Genomic DNA, 16,803 nt, shown 5'->3' with positions numbered 1-16,803 from the left:
ACAGATTTTTTTTCACAGAAGAAACAAATTAGGATGCCTATAGCAAAGCTACACGTACTATGACCTAAATTCTAATACTCCCTGAGAACAGCAAGTTGTTACTATCCTAACACAAAAGCAAAAATGTAGTTACGACTTTGATATGCTTTCAAAAGACACATATCAGCTAGGGACTGTGTTGATATCTTTCCACACTCCACAACTCCTCACCATACAAAGAACGGTGTGAGACATGAGACAGTCAAAATTTCAATAAAATACATTTACTTTTCTCCAAATATGTTTGTTTCAAAATCTTTTCAATTATTTCCCCATATTTCTCTCTTCCTGCCCTCACAGATGTCATTCATTGTTAATGAAAAGCCAATACTAGTCAACCCAGTCACTACGTCAGGAAGCACTAATTCTGCTTTCTCCGAGCTGCTGGAAGAAAGCTCAGTAGGATAAGCATAAGTCATTCCTTTATAGAGCAGAAAGCTTTATTTAGACCCAGAAGGTGCTATGGAAAGAGTGGCTTTTTGAAATTTTGAAAATCTGTAAACAGGCAGAAGGACTCTTCTGCATTTCTAAATGGCACAAAATATAATTATGAATAGAATGGTCTCAGTGAAGCATCCACCTTCCACTGATAATGATAGGATGTGGGAACTATCATGGGAATATACATGTAAAGCAAGCACATAAGAAGGAAACTTTTATACAAGAGGAAGATGGGAAACAGATGGAAGTCTATGACTCAGAAGTCCAACTTGCTTTCCAGTGTGCTCAGAAGCACTTCAGCAATTTACTGCAGCTCTAAGTAAAATTAAGACTAAAGCGAATCTCAAACAAAGAAAATTTTTTAAAAACAAGACTCAAAAGGTATAAATGCAACTAGAGTTATCAGTTAACATCTGCTAAAATGCCATTATCGAGTTGACCCTGGCTTAAACTTGAAAGATAAATGTGGTCACTGGAGGGAAGTACTGCAAGGGCAACGTGAAATTTGAAAGCTGGAGAAGGGCAACTGCAAGCCATACTCACCTCTAATGTTTGCATTAGTGTTGGCTTAATTGCATCTTTCATCAAAACTGCCAAAGCACCTGTTACTCCCTGAAAAATAAAAGAAGTTCACATTTTAAGGAAGTCAGTTGTAAAGCGCAGTGTTTCTGAGCTACACTCGAAAGTATAGTAAAAACAGGAAAAAAAAACCAACAACAACTTGCAGTCCAAAGGAGATAGTGTGCTCATAAATTACAATGGACAAGTAGTATTTCATGACATGCATATTTAGAAGTTACCTCAAGATTTCTAGCATATTGCATTACAATGCCAGAAATAGTGTTGATTGTACTCTGGGTACAATCTGGGTTAAAGAAAGAAGGTTAATATCTTTCAGAAATGGAATATTAAGTGATCAGCATGAAGATGCTCACAGGAAATAACAGATGAATTGGAAGCCAAGGCCTCTGAGATTTGAGAAAGCAAGATGACAATAACTTGTTAAGATTGCCCAAAGAAATGACAGATGTATTTCTTTCAAGACAGAATCAATACTGTGAATCAATAGCTAGCTGCATCTAGAAAGGGTAACTTGTAAGACCTATATGTGTAATAGACACAGGAAGAAAGCAGGCACAGAATAGATAGCAATGCATCCTGAGATTAAAAAAATTAGAAGTGCCTCATTGTGATGACAAGAAGACAAAGGGACCTGAAGGAATCACTGTGCTCTAGTTTTAAAAAACATTTTATTCTTCCCTAAATTTTTTGCTGGGTATTAAGCATAAATTTTAAACGAGAAAGTTGTGACATTCTCATACAGCATTTACACTAAAATTCAATGTCCATTTTATTAAAAATAAATAAATAAATAAAGACTATGCACAGCACTATCAGACTACAAACAGAATGATATCTAGAAACCACAAAACATATATTCCTATCTATTCCTAAATTATTTAGATTCTGACAAGAGAACTTATTTGTTTTCGAAAGAACTCAGTCATGGATTTAAAAACAAAAAGTAGCAGGTTTACTAGGAATAACTCAAAGGTTTGCCAGAGAACACAAAAGATTTTAATACATTATTATATTCAAAAGAAACATTAAAGCTGAATGAAAATAAAAGCTGCCATAAAGTGTTTAAAATGAAAGTTGAAAACCATGGATCTGTTATCTGAGTAGCTTATTAGGAGCCAAACTTTAACCTTCAAAGAACAGCAACAAAAATAGTGTCTGTGCTAAAATTACACTGTGGTAAAATCCACATGATAGATAGATGAGAGACACTAAAGTTAACAATCATTACACGAATATAGCATTTTATATGAATTAAAATTTCCCCTAAGTATCACATCTGAACTCAACAAGAAAACAAAGGATTATGTTTGACCTCAGACAAAAATGAATTAAAAGCAAAACAGTACAACTGATTTCTACTAAAGCACAGTAAGTGTTACTTTAGAGGAGAGTTAAGGGAAGGACTTGGTTTTTTTTCCCCCATTTTGGAAAGTCCTACCATCTGCAAACCCCAACAGATTCACAAGGATGTAATGAGAAACAGGTAGCAAAACAATCTTGTCTTCTCTCTTCAGAACTGGAGAACAACTACTACTGTTGTTCCTTTGTTATCATCTAATTTTGTCTCAAAATTTTTTCTAAAGAGAGCATATTTTTAAGGCTACTAAATATTAAATCTGTTTAATATGATAGCTTCCTTTTTAAAAAATGATTTAATTCACTTCTAAAATTTGAAGAACTTACAAAATAAAATAGTGAGTTCGCAGATCAACATCCAACAATTGAAAATGACATGGAACAAATTTCATTAAAACCTAGCTCTTAATCCTTCTAATTTATGAAAGCAAATACATTCTCTCCACTGTTTATCACAGTGTGGAATCTGAATCCATGAAAAAAATCAGTTTTCAATATATCTAACTAATAGATCAATAAGCCTGTTGTTTTCCTGTTTTGCTCTTTTTTGTTTTTTAAATCATTTCCAAGCCAGCTGATACAGCTTTCCTCAGATCAGTGGCACAATTCCACTTTACCACCACAGAATGAGACAATGGTTATGCCTAGTTGCTAGCAACATAGCCTTGTAATACCTAGGAGAGTCCTTCATGTTCTGTCTCACAGAAAACAGGAGCATATATATGCACTTGACAGGAGGTAACAGGCAATAGAAATTTCTGAGGAAAAACGTTGTTTGATTTGACTCAGTTTCTTCCTCTATCTCAGTTTTTCCAATGTGATATAACATAAGTTATTCATTTGCCATGCGCCTTTATGCTAAAAGAGAAACAGCTGCTGATACTTAAAAGTGCATGGACACTGAAGTAGTTTACAATCTTAACATGTAAAAGGCAATTGCAATTGTAAAAGTGATTCAAATTTCAGAGGAAAAAATGACAACAGAAAACTTTACATCAGGTCTACCAACTGGTCAATGGCAAGGTTAACTACCGAGCAGCTAGGGATCAGCCCTAATGCTCTTCTTGGGAAACCCGCTGGAGGCCTGACAAGTGTTAACTCATGCCAGCTGTAACACCTGAATAGAAGTTTCTGTCATCTGCTTCATGCTTGTCAAGACCACCAAGCTCATTATTCAGAACAAGAATGCAAAAGACACTGACTGGCAAGATGACCTGGGGGGAGAAGATGACGATGACAACAAAGATAAAGAAAAAAAATAAAAGGGATATTTTTTCCCCCCCTTCCACTTCAAGTCAATAATGACTTGTATCTTCTCTCCTTTGCTTTCTGTTAGTTTTTCACCAATCAGGTAAAACAGGAAGGAAAAAAAATATCCAAATACTTTCTACACATTTCCACTTTATCAAAAACTTAATTGATACTAGAGACACATCTGGACACAGCTCATTGTATCACTGTATTCCTTGCTGGAAACAAAGAAAGGGAGATGAAAAGACTCCAGTTATATCCATCATATCTATCTGCCTTCATGGTTTTAAATACATTTTGTGTTAAGAAAAAAAATAATAAATTAGCCTACATTTCCGTATCTGTCTGCCATAAATCTGTCAAAATAAATTTTTCATTCCCTCCTACCCACGTCTTTCAAGCAGCTTGCAAACAGTTGCCACATCTCACTGAACCTGATTTGCAAAGATATTTGAGGAATTAGTTTCCCTTTTCTAATTCAAAGGAGGTAGGTAGATGTTTCCATAAAGTAATTAGACACTTAAGACACTTACACACCAATTAAGTATGTAAGGAGCTTAAGGATCACTGACTGTTAAGAGAAAGAAGCTGGACTCATTATCGAATGTAACATGGACACCCATCTCTCCCGGGTTCTCTACTGGAACTGTTACCAAATACTTCTGAAAATACCCCTTCCAACAGTCATGGGTGCAGAAACGCTCCCCAGGATAACACCAAGATCACAGAGCAAAATGTAAGTTAAAATTACACGACACAGGAAAGCAAACTTAGATGAAAATCCACTTTCAAAATCACTTCCACAGGAGCAGTCTCTGAAGTTTATCAGGAGTGGAAATGAAAGCCAGCAACAGATGATAAGGAAGGCACTGAAAGTAACTACTGAGAAATGAATAAGGGTTACACAGACTGAAAGACAAAGAAACACTGCATTTTTTATAAGAAAAATAATATAATTTCCTTTTTTTTTTTTTTTTGAAACTATAGTCTCTAACAAAATAATATTTTTCTGCAGTATCAGTTCTGTGAAAAAACTGAACCTTAAACCATAAACCAAGAAGGGCTTCAACTACTTGTGCCTAAAGTAAAAGTATGCACACACTGTTTCTGTTGAACCAGTGAACGAAACATATTCAGCTGAGAGATCATTTATAAAAATAAATATGAAGCTTTTTTCTGTCTTGGAATTATTGAAATCGAACAGCATGGTACAGAAAGCAAACTGAGAAGTCTTATTTTAAAAAAATAGTGACATTTATTTAATATTTTTCATAGCTGCTGAAATACTAATCTAGGGCATACATACCCATTTAATTTCACATAAAGATATGGCATGTGTCCATCAAAAGTCTTCTATACTGTAAGAGCCAAAAACCAATTCAGTCTTCAAAATACTGTACAATGAACACCACATTTTGGCAAAGACTTCTGTACATTTCATTACAGAGGCCAGATATTTAATCCATTACTCTTGTGGAAGAAGTCTTCTCAACTCATGAAATATTCAATTTATCTTTTTTCTATTACCCCTAGCCGGCAGCTGCATCTGGTTTATATCTACCAATGTGTATTTTAGGTTTTACCATTGTATTATTATAAATATATTGAATATAAAGTCAAAATTAAGAGCAATTGTGTTTTTGTGAAGTATATTGCGTGTACTTCTGGAAACAAATCACAGAGAAGGGTTTAGTGGTTTCGGTTCAAATAGATTTCAGTGAACTAAGGACTACTGTCAAACATTTAAACTTAAATAAATTCAACCTCGTTACATATATAAAAAGACAAGCTCCAGAATTTATTTATTTTTTTAGTTATAGGTAGGATTGACCATCACCCATTAGTCATGTTGTGTGAGTACTTCTCATAATAAAGCTGTTGTTAAAATTTGTTAAAACTATAAGCAACCGCAGTTCTTTGGGCTAAAACGTACCATACTAAACTAACTATGGTAGATTCAAGCTTTTAATCTTGATCTTGTTTTATGAAGATGTAAGCCAAAATGATTGAACTGCTCTTGGAATGAGAGTACTGGAAAAGTAAGTTATCATTCCATTGTCTTGAGTTCTTTCCTTTATAAGTTGTAAAGGTTTGGGAACTGTTTTTTTGTTTGTTTTGCCTCCTCTCTGACTCTGAAGAAGAATGAAAATTCAGGAGGAGAATGGGTTCACTTCAAACCTTTTATCACATCCTAAAATTTATTCTAGATATTAAACTTAAAAAAAACAAACAACAAAGCTACAGTTCACAGATATTCATTTGTGAATGCTTCATTCTGCCTCATCCTGTCTATAAAGCTTTGTCTGCAATTCACAGTATGCTTACAGCCTAGGATGTAGTAACTATACATACACTTTGCATCAGGCTCTTAGTCTGGACAGCTATATCACAAGCAAAGATGTCTTCCCCTTGATCCGGAAAGAACTCTCTTCTAATATGTATGAGAAGGAGACAGAACCTAAGCAGTCCAAAGCAACAAGAGTCTAAAGCTGAGCTTGCAGAAGCAGTTAGTTACATAGGCAGCACAAACAGCAGAAGCAGAGTGCGTATTAAGATTAAAGTCTAGAAATAGAAGGCGGCTTAGTTGTAAGCTATTCCAACAGACTCATCACCACTAGGTATAAAACTGAAAAGTATTTGAAGCACCACTCTACAGAACTGAAATTTTTCTTCTGCATGTGTATGACTTATGGCATCATATGGTCTTCGATAATACATCTTCTGCTATTGTTCCCAGGGCATTCAACTTTCTGCAGTATGCTTTCACAAGTGTAGTACAGTACAGTTATTCATGATCATGCTCCACCTTGCACAAAGTAACTAGCATTGAATTTGATAATTTGTCCTTTTAGGACATTTCTTAGCAGAAACCTCAAATGGCCTAATACCCGGGACCTTGATGCTGGGAAACCCAGTATCACAGCATCCTACTTCTTCACCAACATTCATAACTACAAAGAAATGAACATACAAGGATTAAACTCAAAAGTATTCACTAACTTGGGCTGCCCACTCTATCCATCAGAAGCTAACTTGTTACCCCACCCTCTGCTAGTTGAGTCCAAATCATGCAATTCAAAAGGAAAATTAAAAAAATAAACTGTCATCAAGAACATTAAATGTAGTTCTTCATAAAGGATACCATAAAATTTAGGACAGATGAAAAAAATGCCTTAAAATGGAAGTCTGCTGCATAAGTGGGAGTAGTTTTTACCTTTAATTTTAATGATAACCATACTTAAAAATTTCCATACTCCTATCTTAATTTCTGTCTCAAGACTATGAAAGCTACATATTATAATTTCAGTTATTTATTAAAATCGAATCTACTATGGTTGTAAAGATAATCCTGGCTTGCAGATTTTGTTGACAAGGTGTCTTTTTGCTCATTCTCATTCTCCAGTACCTGAAGGGGGCCTACAGGAAAGCTGGGAAAGTACACTTTATAAGGGCATGTAGTGACAGGACAAGGGGAACTGGCTTCAAAAAGAAGCATGTAGTGTCAAACTAGAGTTTAGGAAATGGTGAGACACTGGAACAGACTGCCCAGAGAGGCTGTAGATGTCCCCTCCCTGGGAGCATTCAAGGCCAGGCTGGATGGGGCTTTGAGCAAGCTGATTTAGAGGGAGGTGTCCCTGCCTATAGTAGGGGCTTGAAACTAGATCAACTTAAAAGGTCCCTTCCAACCCAAACTATTCTATGATTCTAAAATGCAGTAAGTTTGTGCAATAGTCCTTTACAATGAACAAACATTATGTGGCACAAACTTTGATTGCAAGGTATAACTTTTGACTTAACAAGAACCAGCCATAAAGAAACAGGTATAGAATCATAGAATCACAAAGTTGGAAAGGACCTATAGATCATCTAGTCCAACCGTTCTCCCTTTACAATACCTACGGAAAACCCCTAAGCCATATCTCCTAACTCCCTATCCAGACACTATGCGCTTGCAACCACTGTCTACTCACTTACAGTCTGGTTATAAGGACTGGGATTTGACATAAAGAAATAACAAATTAATCTCTTACATAAGTGGAAGTAGAGAATGAGTGATGACTTAATAACATGAGGGATAACACTGTCCCAAGCATTATTAATAATTAAGAATAGTTTGCTTTCATTCTGATCTAGTGTCATAAACATTCATGTGTTAACTATCACCATAACACCTGAGCACTCTTCACAAACACAGTAGCAAAGATTACCAGCTCTCTCTCTGACTCACTCAGTACACCAAAACTGTTTGCCTTAAAAAAACTGCAGAAGCGTATCCAAGTAGGTTATGGAGAACAGACACACATGAACCAGATGTTACCTGAAGACTTGGAGGAATAAGTTCTACATCTTGTTCTCATTGCATGCAAGTTTTGGCCCAGATGATCTTTCACTACACCGTTCAAAGCATAAAGATTGGCATGCACCTGCCTTTCTAATGCTTCAAGAGGCAAAACAAACAAATCACAGTTTATTCACAGTCACACAGGACTAAGCATACCAAATCATCTGCTGTTACTGGTTCTCCCTTCTTGTCATTAGCCACCACGATTTTCCCCAGCCTCTCCTTCATATCTTCCAGACTAGTGGTAAGTGCAAGGATGGCCATAATTTCACTTGCAACAGCAATATCAAACTGAGCCTGTAAACAGAAATGAGAATTGTGAGTCAAATCTAAGTCAGGTCAAATACTCACAGGAAATCATTGGGAACAGACTCAGGAAAGATAGAGTTAAGGTTGGAATTCAAACAAGTTCTAAATTGTAACCCACAGGTTTTGAGATTACTCAAGCTAAAGTAACTGTAAAACACTTTGCTTATATTTCTTCATTAATGCTCTCTGTTACACTTCATTTACTTGGGGACCAATACTGTAGAGTGCTTAGCCCATTGCCTCACATTATCCCCAGCAGAAACTCCCTGAAGGACCAAGAATTTCTTCGGTAGAAAATAAATAAATAAATAAATCACCAGATGTGCTTTTACCTTTACTAGCATGAGCACAACATTGGTTTTGGGGGGTATTTTTTTTTCTCCATCCCATAACGCTCTGTCTCTCTCTCTCTCTTTTTTTTTTTTTTTTTTTAATTCTGGTTTCAAAAACATTTTTGTTACATTTGATCATTCTTTTTCTATATGAATTCAAAATTTACAAGACTGCCAAGTCTTATGCTCAATCTACGATGATGTAAAACATATCACTCCCACCCTTTAAAAACTGAATATATATATGCTAGGGAAAAAAGGAACAACAACAAAATGAAACAAAATAAGGGCTATATACTGCAACAGTCCTAATACTCCTCTAAAAATACAACCAATGGTGCAGTACCTCAGCAGTACTTTTATTTTAGAACTCGCAGGACTGTAACAATTCCCTATTAGTAAAGCCAAGGCCACATGCTGCCAGAATATAAACAGAAAAGAAAAGCATATTCTTATAGCACAATACATTAATGAAATGGGGGTAAAAATGAGAACAATTTCTCCATGTGTGCCTGTCTTTAGTTTCTGTCATGATGATTACAGCCCAGAGCACTCTTATTGAGGCTGACCTCTATGTACTTGCATGCTTAGTCAAAACTTGTGAGGGACACGGGAGTATTTCCTGGACTTGACAAAAGCAGGGAGATGCATACAATATGGAAAAATAGGAATTCATGCTGAAGCTGAGATTTTCAGAATAGCTATTCCAGTGAAATACTAAGGTTACAATATAAATGTTCTGTACCCTTTGGTAGCAGTTCCATATGCAAAAAAACAACTGCACGCACAATTTACAGTGTTGAGATGGCCTGGAAGCTACTATCTTTTCTGAAGTTAAAAAGAGAACCTCTATAAGCCACTGACAACATAAGACAGGAAATACACCTCAGAAATCTATGCCTAATCCATACAGTGGAATATTATCTAACTTCATCAGAACGTTTATTGGGAGGCAAAAATTAAATTTTAGTAATTGAAGTTTTTGTATAAACCTGTAAGGTCAGAAAAAGAATCCCAGGTAGATGCTCAGAGTGGCAATATTTAATTGAAAAAACAGGCACAAAAGACTTTGCTATCAGATGCTATTTTAACTCTTAATAACCTTTACACACCTAGGAAGCGCTGACAGAAGTCTTAGCTGTAAAGCCAGTTCTCTATTGATGAAAGGATCCACCCACATGGATTCAATTGCAGGATCAAGGCCATCAGTCATGTAATACTCTTTAGAAATCACAGCACCCCTCTTCATTAAAATGCATACTTTTATGCCCGCTGTGCTCTGCTATTTTACACAGGTGTCATTGATTTTAAGAGTGCTAGAACATCACTCCAAATGTTTATAGAATGCATCTGTTAACCATGAAGTCCTGTTTTATCTGGATCTCTGGCTAGCCCCTATAATGAATTTTCCTAACTGTTCTCTATTTCTTGAGTCAGTAAGACTGTGTGTTAAAATATAAATGGATATGCATCAATCCAAAGCATCTAAACCTAATGCATCAAGGTCATTTTAGCCAAAATAGTACAGAAGCAGCATTTGACAGCATATGTCAACTAGTACTCTGTTGTAAAACAGCCTGTGTTTAATCCAGCACCGTAATTATGCAGGTAAAATGCTGCATGCTAAGAATGGCAGGCTGAAAGAAACCTAAACACGTGAAACTGTCTCCAGTGTTGAAGAAACTTGCACCAAAGTATTGCCCCAGCCCATTAGCAGAGAAGTCTTATCTAATATTGACAGACAGAAAAGTTTCTACCCTGTGTGCTCAAAACCAAAAGAAATAAGCATTTCCTTTCAATTTCTCCTTCTGGTTTGACTGTCTTACATACTGAATTGAGCAAAAACATTAGCACTATTTTTTGCTCTCTTTATTTAGGCACAAAGCTCAGTGAAGGTCTGAAATTACAAAGTAGATAAGAGTTCCAAAAAGAAGAAAAACTTTATCTACGCCACTATAACTACTTATTTCATTGAATAACAGTCAGAATATGAATTTCATTATCCAGGCTGCTAGATTCAATCATCATCTATTTAGCAGCAGCTTCACATCATTGCAATGACCCTGTTCCACCTGGCAGAGCTATTCCACATTGCGTTGCTTCACAGATGGATTTGCCCAAACCACACCATGAATACTTGTTCATCAGATAGAGTCAGTAAAATCTGGCTTTCAAGTTATCAGTAAGACTCTAAAAAACTTCCAGAAGCTCTCATATGGTAACATAGGTTAGCTTTATACACTGCTGAAAAGTACACCCATTATTTTCAGAATGACACCTTCAAGACAACATTTTTATGCTCCAAGTTCTTACATTTTTACATTCCAAAGCTGAGATGCATGATAGGAAAATGAAAACTTCAATAAAAAGTGAATGGTCATTTTTAAACCTCACTAATTGGACCAATAACATATGGTGCTCCCCCTCTTCTCTAACGTTTTTTTTTAAACACTAAATTTAAATGTAATGTAAATTACATACATGCTATGAGGGATTATAAAATAAAAATAAAATAAAAAAGTGGTACAGATTAACCTTATAAAAGGCGAACATACCTTTTATATTCATAAGAAGACATGGTTGAACTGCTAACAATTTTTTTTTCAGGTTCTTTCAACACTTTGTACAATAAACACTGATTTCTGTTCCTGAAACTTCAGTTACTCATTAACACAATCAGATGCACTGCAAGAATGCTATACAGTATCAACAGATGTTAGCACTGCAATTCAGAGACACATTGAAATAATTACAGGATAACAAACATCTCAGCCTCTGAAGCAAAGCCTGTCCAAAATGTGATGTATTAACTACTTGTACATACCTGACGGACAAATCCTTTTTCTGTATTTGCCTGGCCAACAGTTATCTTGCGTAAGAATCTGTCATTTGTATCCACAACTGAAAAAAAGCAAATAGCAAAACATATTAACAACGACTAGGAGATCTGCAATATTGTCAGGCATACCTGTTGTTACGTATGTAAGATTCAGCTGCTTGAAAAGCACTGCTTAACATTCTTTCTCATGTCAGCATTGGCACTGACATGGTTTCTGCCTTCTACTTGATACCATTAGATAACAGGTTGAAACAACTAAAGCACAATTTTTCTGAACAAGATTTTCAGCTAACAGGTACTCAACATTCTACTGCACTTAATACCTTACTAATGTATGAAAAATCTCCCTTTATAGCTACAATGCACCTCAGACCTACCTCACATCACTTGCTTCTTTCTTAACTTGTAAAGAATCGATTCTTAAGACCACTTAACCTTGTTCTGTTTCTCTTTTAAGGGATGATAATTGTTGTCACATTGGTTCCTCCACACAAGTTACATTCTTGCACAGTAACTCCATATTCAGCTGCACAGTTTTCAAAGGAAGTTTTTTTTCAATTGCCAGGACCAACCATCTGCTGTTGAGTACAACTTCAATTTTAGACAACTGTCTTTCTAAACTGGAAAGACTAAGTATTACAAGGGCATGCCCAAATCGTCCTGTGGAACTGCTAACTTCACTAACAATCACAGCAATCCACGTTATGCACTGACGACATGCAACTTCAGACATGCTTTAGTAGGAATACAAAAAGGAGGGGGAATCATCAAAAGCACTCATCTGCTGAGAATGTATCAGCATGTTTCTAAGGAGGAAACACCGGGAGGATGTTTCTGTTAGAAAGAGAGACTGAACTCCAAGATCTGTCATGCCCAGAAGGGGCAATCCCTACAGAATACAAAATCTCTGTAGCATATAAAAACAGACCCCATCTTTCTTAAGGGTTCTGTAGCTCTACAAAAGAAAGGATGGAAGCTACTCTCGAGCAGCTCAATCTCTAGCTTGCATTATGTCATTCTTGTGGTAGATGTAGATCAAAATCCTGTTCATTTCAAGGCTGAGAATCAAGGATATCCAAAGAGGTTGTCTGTATAAAAGATTAGATACACCATGTCCTCCCTCTTTTCCTGCTGTTTTTGGAGAGTAACAAATTTGTTTGTCGAGTACAGGACAACGTAATTACAGAAGAGGGACTTTGACTCGCAATCCTACACACGTCCGAATTCAGTGCTGTGAGTATGCTGGCCACTTCCTCTTACTGGGCACTTCTCATGGAGCTTTCATAATTACCATATATGCTTTCAACCCTCTACATGGTACTTAAGTCCTTGATTTTCACAGGAATTCCATTTAAGGGGTGATACAACACAGATTTGGTTAATTCCTTTTAGTTTCTATTTGTATATTTTAAAATACTACAATACTAATAGAAAAGGCAGAATAAAACATATAAAAACTTACAAACAATTCCATAACCATTACAGACAGTTAATAAAAGAAAGATAAGATTTGTGAAATACACAGAAAATACAGTTTTAACATGCTTTAATATGTGAGGGAGTCAAGGGACATATTTACACTGTCACAATCTATCCTTCAGAATATTAGTGAAGTCTCTTGAATTGCAGCAGATATTTAACCAAATTATAAAGAGCAATATACTGCTTCTATATTTGCTCTGTACCTCGATTTCTCTCTTGTAAGTGAGTTGTTCTTAGATTCACAGTGCAGATAGCTCTGATTCAGGTAGCACTGAGCAAATGGTACAATTGCCAAGCTGAAGTGCAGCTTCCTGATTACATACCTCTTTGCCATGTTATGGTAGAAGGGTCAATATCAAGGCGCACAAATCTACTGATCTCTTCTTCTGTTAAAGTCTCAGGATCAGTCTTATTTATTCCCAGTCTCTACAGAAGAAGTAGTTGAAGAAAAGCAAATAAATGGCTATTTTGCTTCAAATGGTATAGCTGCTGTGGCTTACTTCACCCACATTATGAATGCACTTGTGAAAGTAGCAAGTCAGGATCAACCCTTTCTTTTTTAAAAAAGCACATAGGGAGGCATCTAAGTAAAACAGGAACATTGGTGATAAAGAAATGCAATTAAAAAGGATGAATACTCATAGACAAGTAGATGAGAGATCTCGTTCTGATACAGAAGAAACTCTCAGTGTAAACCAAAGGGAAAATTCAACCTTACCAGTCACTAATAAAAAAAGATTATTAACTGCTTGCTCTAGAGGTTGTGAAAATCTTTGACAGAAACATCCCATGTATCATCTTGAATGAATCACCTTTGAATGAAATAAAAAATTCTGCTTGGATAGGCCATAAATTCAGTGATGTATAATGAATTAGCCAATATATCTTGGTTTTTATAGATTCAGGATTTCAGCAACACCCAACATTTTTTAGGTGATTCTACATAAAGATGTATGAATTAGTAAATTGTTTTTAAGAACTGCAGTCTTCAACATTTTTTTTCTGGCAATAGGAAGCATTCCCCAGTGAATTAACCAGGCAGCACAAAGTACTTTTAAGCAACAGAAGCTGGTATTACCTTTATCCTCCTTTTCACCCCCTAATTCCAAGTGCAGCTCTGCATGCACTTGGCAGCTATCCATTGCCATCCAGTGGCTCTGAAACAACACTGAGCAGGACTGAAAAACCAACAATAATCATGGAAATGGACATAGAAGAATGAAGTTGTTCTTGAGGTTTGTGTTAAGGGGTTAGTATTTTCTCTCCTTAACACTAGTTATGATTGTATTGTTGGTTACTTATTTATTTGAATGGCAGTTTGAAAACTGGATACATTATTCATGTGTGAATTGCATATGAATTTCTTATGGAAGCACAACAGGATGCAGAAATACTATGCAAACAAATATAATTCTGTCCCTCAGAAAGAACACTGTCAAATAGTCATCAACAAAATCCCATCAGTATATGCTATAATAAACTTTTCAAAATCAGAAAATATTGCAACATCCTTTCAAATATGACTTTACTATAATAGGAAAAGTATTTTAAAACTCTAATATACGTAAAGACACTATGCTTGAAAAACATTATTGGTTTATTTCAGGAGAAAATAATAGTAAAAATGCTAGTTATGACAATAATATCAGACCCAGATGCTATTACTTTAGAGAGGATGCTTTTTGAAAGAGCCTGGACTTAATAAACTCATGGGAGTTTCATACAAACTTGGCCCCTCATGTCAAATAATTTCCCAACTGCACAACAGAATCCTTCATAAAGACATCCCACAATTAAAGAGAAACAATATTAACAACTTACTCTCAGACGCGCAAGCTGAATAGAAGAAAATCCTCTCACACCTTTAACTACTGGAACAAGCCTATTATATAAGGCCTAGAAAAAAAAATACAAAGAAAAGAATTAGTTTTTAAAATAAGAAGTTCTTTTTCTTTTATTTAGATTAGTCTCAGTATGAATTTCTCAACAACAGAAGCTGTGGACTTCTGATTTGAAAGAGTTCTGAGAAGGTAGTAGGCTTTTAAACAATGCCTTTTATCTAATAGCCTAAATTCAATTATCAAAATCGCTGTGTTTCTAGGTCTCACAGAAAAAATACTCATTAGTTTTGAAAGTTGGAATCCTTTAAAATTCCAAAAAAGGGCCAAATTACTCAAATTGTAACTATTATTTGTAGGTTAGCTCAGTTGGAAGAAAAAAAAAAAAGAATAAGATGCAATTTCTTTATTTTCTCCCTCTAAATACTCAAGTTAGCTTTTGTTTTAACACGACAAAAAGACTTAGTAGAGAGAAGAGGATCTAGTTTATATTTACTACATCTTCTTTATCACTCATAACTTTGTATCAGAAGGACAATTTTTAAGTTTAAACGACTGTATGAATTATTAAAAAAAGATATGTAGAGAAAATATATTTCAGTAGACTCTCTAGTACAGTCTGAAACAGCTGATAATTTTCTGGACAGAAGATTCTTATCTTCAGACTGTCTTATGATAGATGTTTGCCAGAAAAGTATATTCTATAAGCAGTATTTCCCAGCAGAATACAGTATGGCTTCAGCAATTGTTTCCATTCACTCAGTGAAAATACAAAGACAGCCAACTTACATAATTTGAAATGCAATTTATGAAAAAATGAAAAGAAAAAAATATAGTGTTGTCATTAGAAAACAATTCTCACCTTATCGGATTGAGTGTTCTCATGCAAGATCCTAGCATCAATAGCAGCAGCCAGCAAATTATTTGCAGCAGTTATCGCATGAATGTCTCCAGTCAAATGAAGATTGAACTAGACAGTGAAAATTACAAACTTCTTTTAATAAAAGGTTTTTAACTCCACCTATTAATCTCAGACATTTATTGAAGAAAAAATACCACCATACCCTTGAGGTAGCAGCTGAAATTAGTCTCCCTCAACATCACAGGCTGAGAATGCACTGAGCTGTAGGAAGGACTTGTTTTCACCCAAGTACTTGGTCAGCTACCCTCAGTTTAGTCAAACAAAGCCATAGATGTTTTAATTCTTTCCTAAATGACCCATTAAAGTCAGTTCTATTCTGCTGATACTAAATCAGTTTTCTACCAGCAGCATGAACGTGACCTGGATCAGTTGAGCAGGTTTTTGCCAAATCCCCCAAAGAATACAATGCCTGCTGGCTTTCTGATTTCATGTCAGCTTTCTGCAAGTCACAGGCAGAACCAGGCACAAAATTTGCTGATGCAAAGTTTGTCCAACAAAGTTGTGGGTAAAAAACTGAAATGGGCCATTTAGATTAGATCAGGGCTTGTTTTACATAGACATTTTAGTTTTCGTATCTATCTGACACAAAGATATGGAAGGTCAGTTTTAATTGCACTGTAGTAGTACTGACAGCTAAGAAGCATCACCAACAGCTGACACCAGCACTTGACTGACTGTACTCAAGTGCAAAAGGCTTCCAAATGCTGCATGAGTATTCTGGACCAGCTGTGCATTTTCAGTACGGCATTTCATCAGCATGGAATTCTCTTGCCTCAGAACCACATTCTGTTTCAAGCTGGGAAGGACCTCTGGATGTCATTTGTCCAATCCCTCTGCTCAAGCAGAACTGCTTCCCCAGGACCAACTCCATGTCACCAACAATCACCAAAGAGGAGATTACACAGCCTCACTAGGCAGCCTGTGCCAGTGTTCCACCACTCCCAAGGAACAGAAATGCTCCCTGAAGTCCAGAGGGAACCTCCCGTGTTCCAGTTATCCCCATTACTTCTTGTCCTGGCATTAGGCACCACTGAAAAGAGCTCCACTTCCTCTGCATCTTCTGTTCACGT

The 16,803-nt window shown here is 36.0% G+C and overlaps 1 protein-coding gene across 4 annotated transcripts in view; it reads right to left on the bottom strand.

Moving 5' to 3' along the window:
* The window catches only part of MTHFD1L (methylenetetrahydrofolate dehydrogenase (NADP+ dependent) 1 like), a 134,922-nt gene that overhangs the window by 83,818 nt on the left and 34,301 nt on the right, over positions 1 to 16,803 (bottom strand). For all 4 annotated transcript variants that reach the window (XM_015858104.2, XM_015858105.2, XM_015858106.2 and 1 more), the window contains 6 exons: positions 15,674 to 15,781; positions 14,795 to 14,869; positions 13,297 to 13,399; positions 11,477 to 11,553; positions 8,168 to 8,308; positions 1,024 to 1,092 (listed from right to left, as the gene is read on the bottom strand). In XM_015858104.2, the coding sequence (XP_015713590.1) occupies positions 1,024 to 1,092; positions 8,168 to 8,308; positions 11,477 to 11,553; positions 13,297 to 13,399; positions 14,795 to 14,869; positions 15,674 to 15,781 (573 nt within the window). The remainder of the gene's footprint in view (positions 1 to 1,023; positions 1,093 to 8,167; positions 8,309 to 11,476; positions 11,554 to 13,296; positions 13,400 to 14,794; positions 14,870 to 15,673; positions 15,782 to 16,803) is intronic.

The sequence above is a fragment of the Coturnix japonica genome, chromosome 3 (genome assembly GCF_001577835.2).
Source record: "Coturnix japonica isolate 7356 chromosome 3, Coturnix japonica 2.1, whole genome shotgun sequence".
NCBI lineage: Eukaryota > Metazoa > Chordata > Aves > Galliformes > Phasianidae > Coturnix > Coturnix japonica.
The sequence above is the reverse complement of the archived record's forward strand: the minus strand, read 5'-3'. Positions and strand labels throughout refer to the sequence as shown.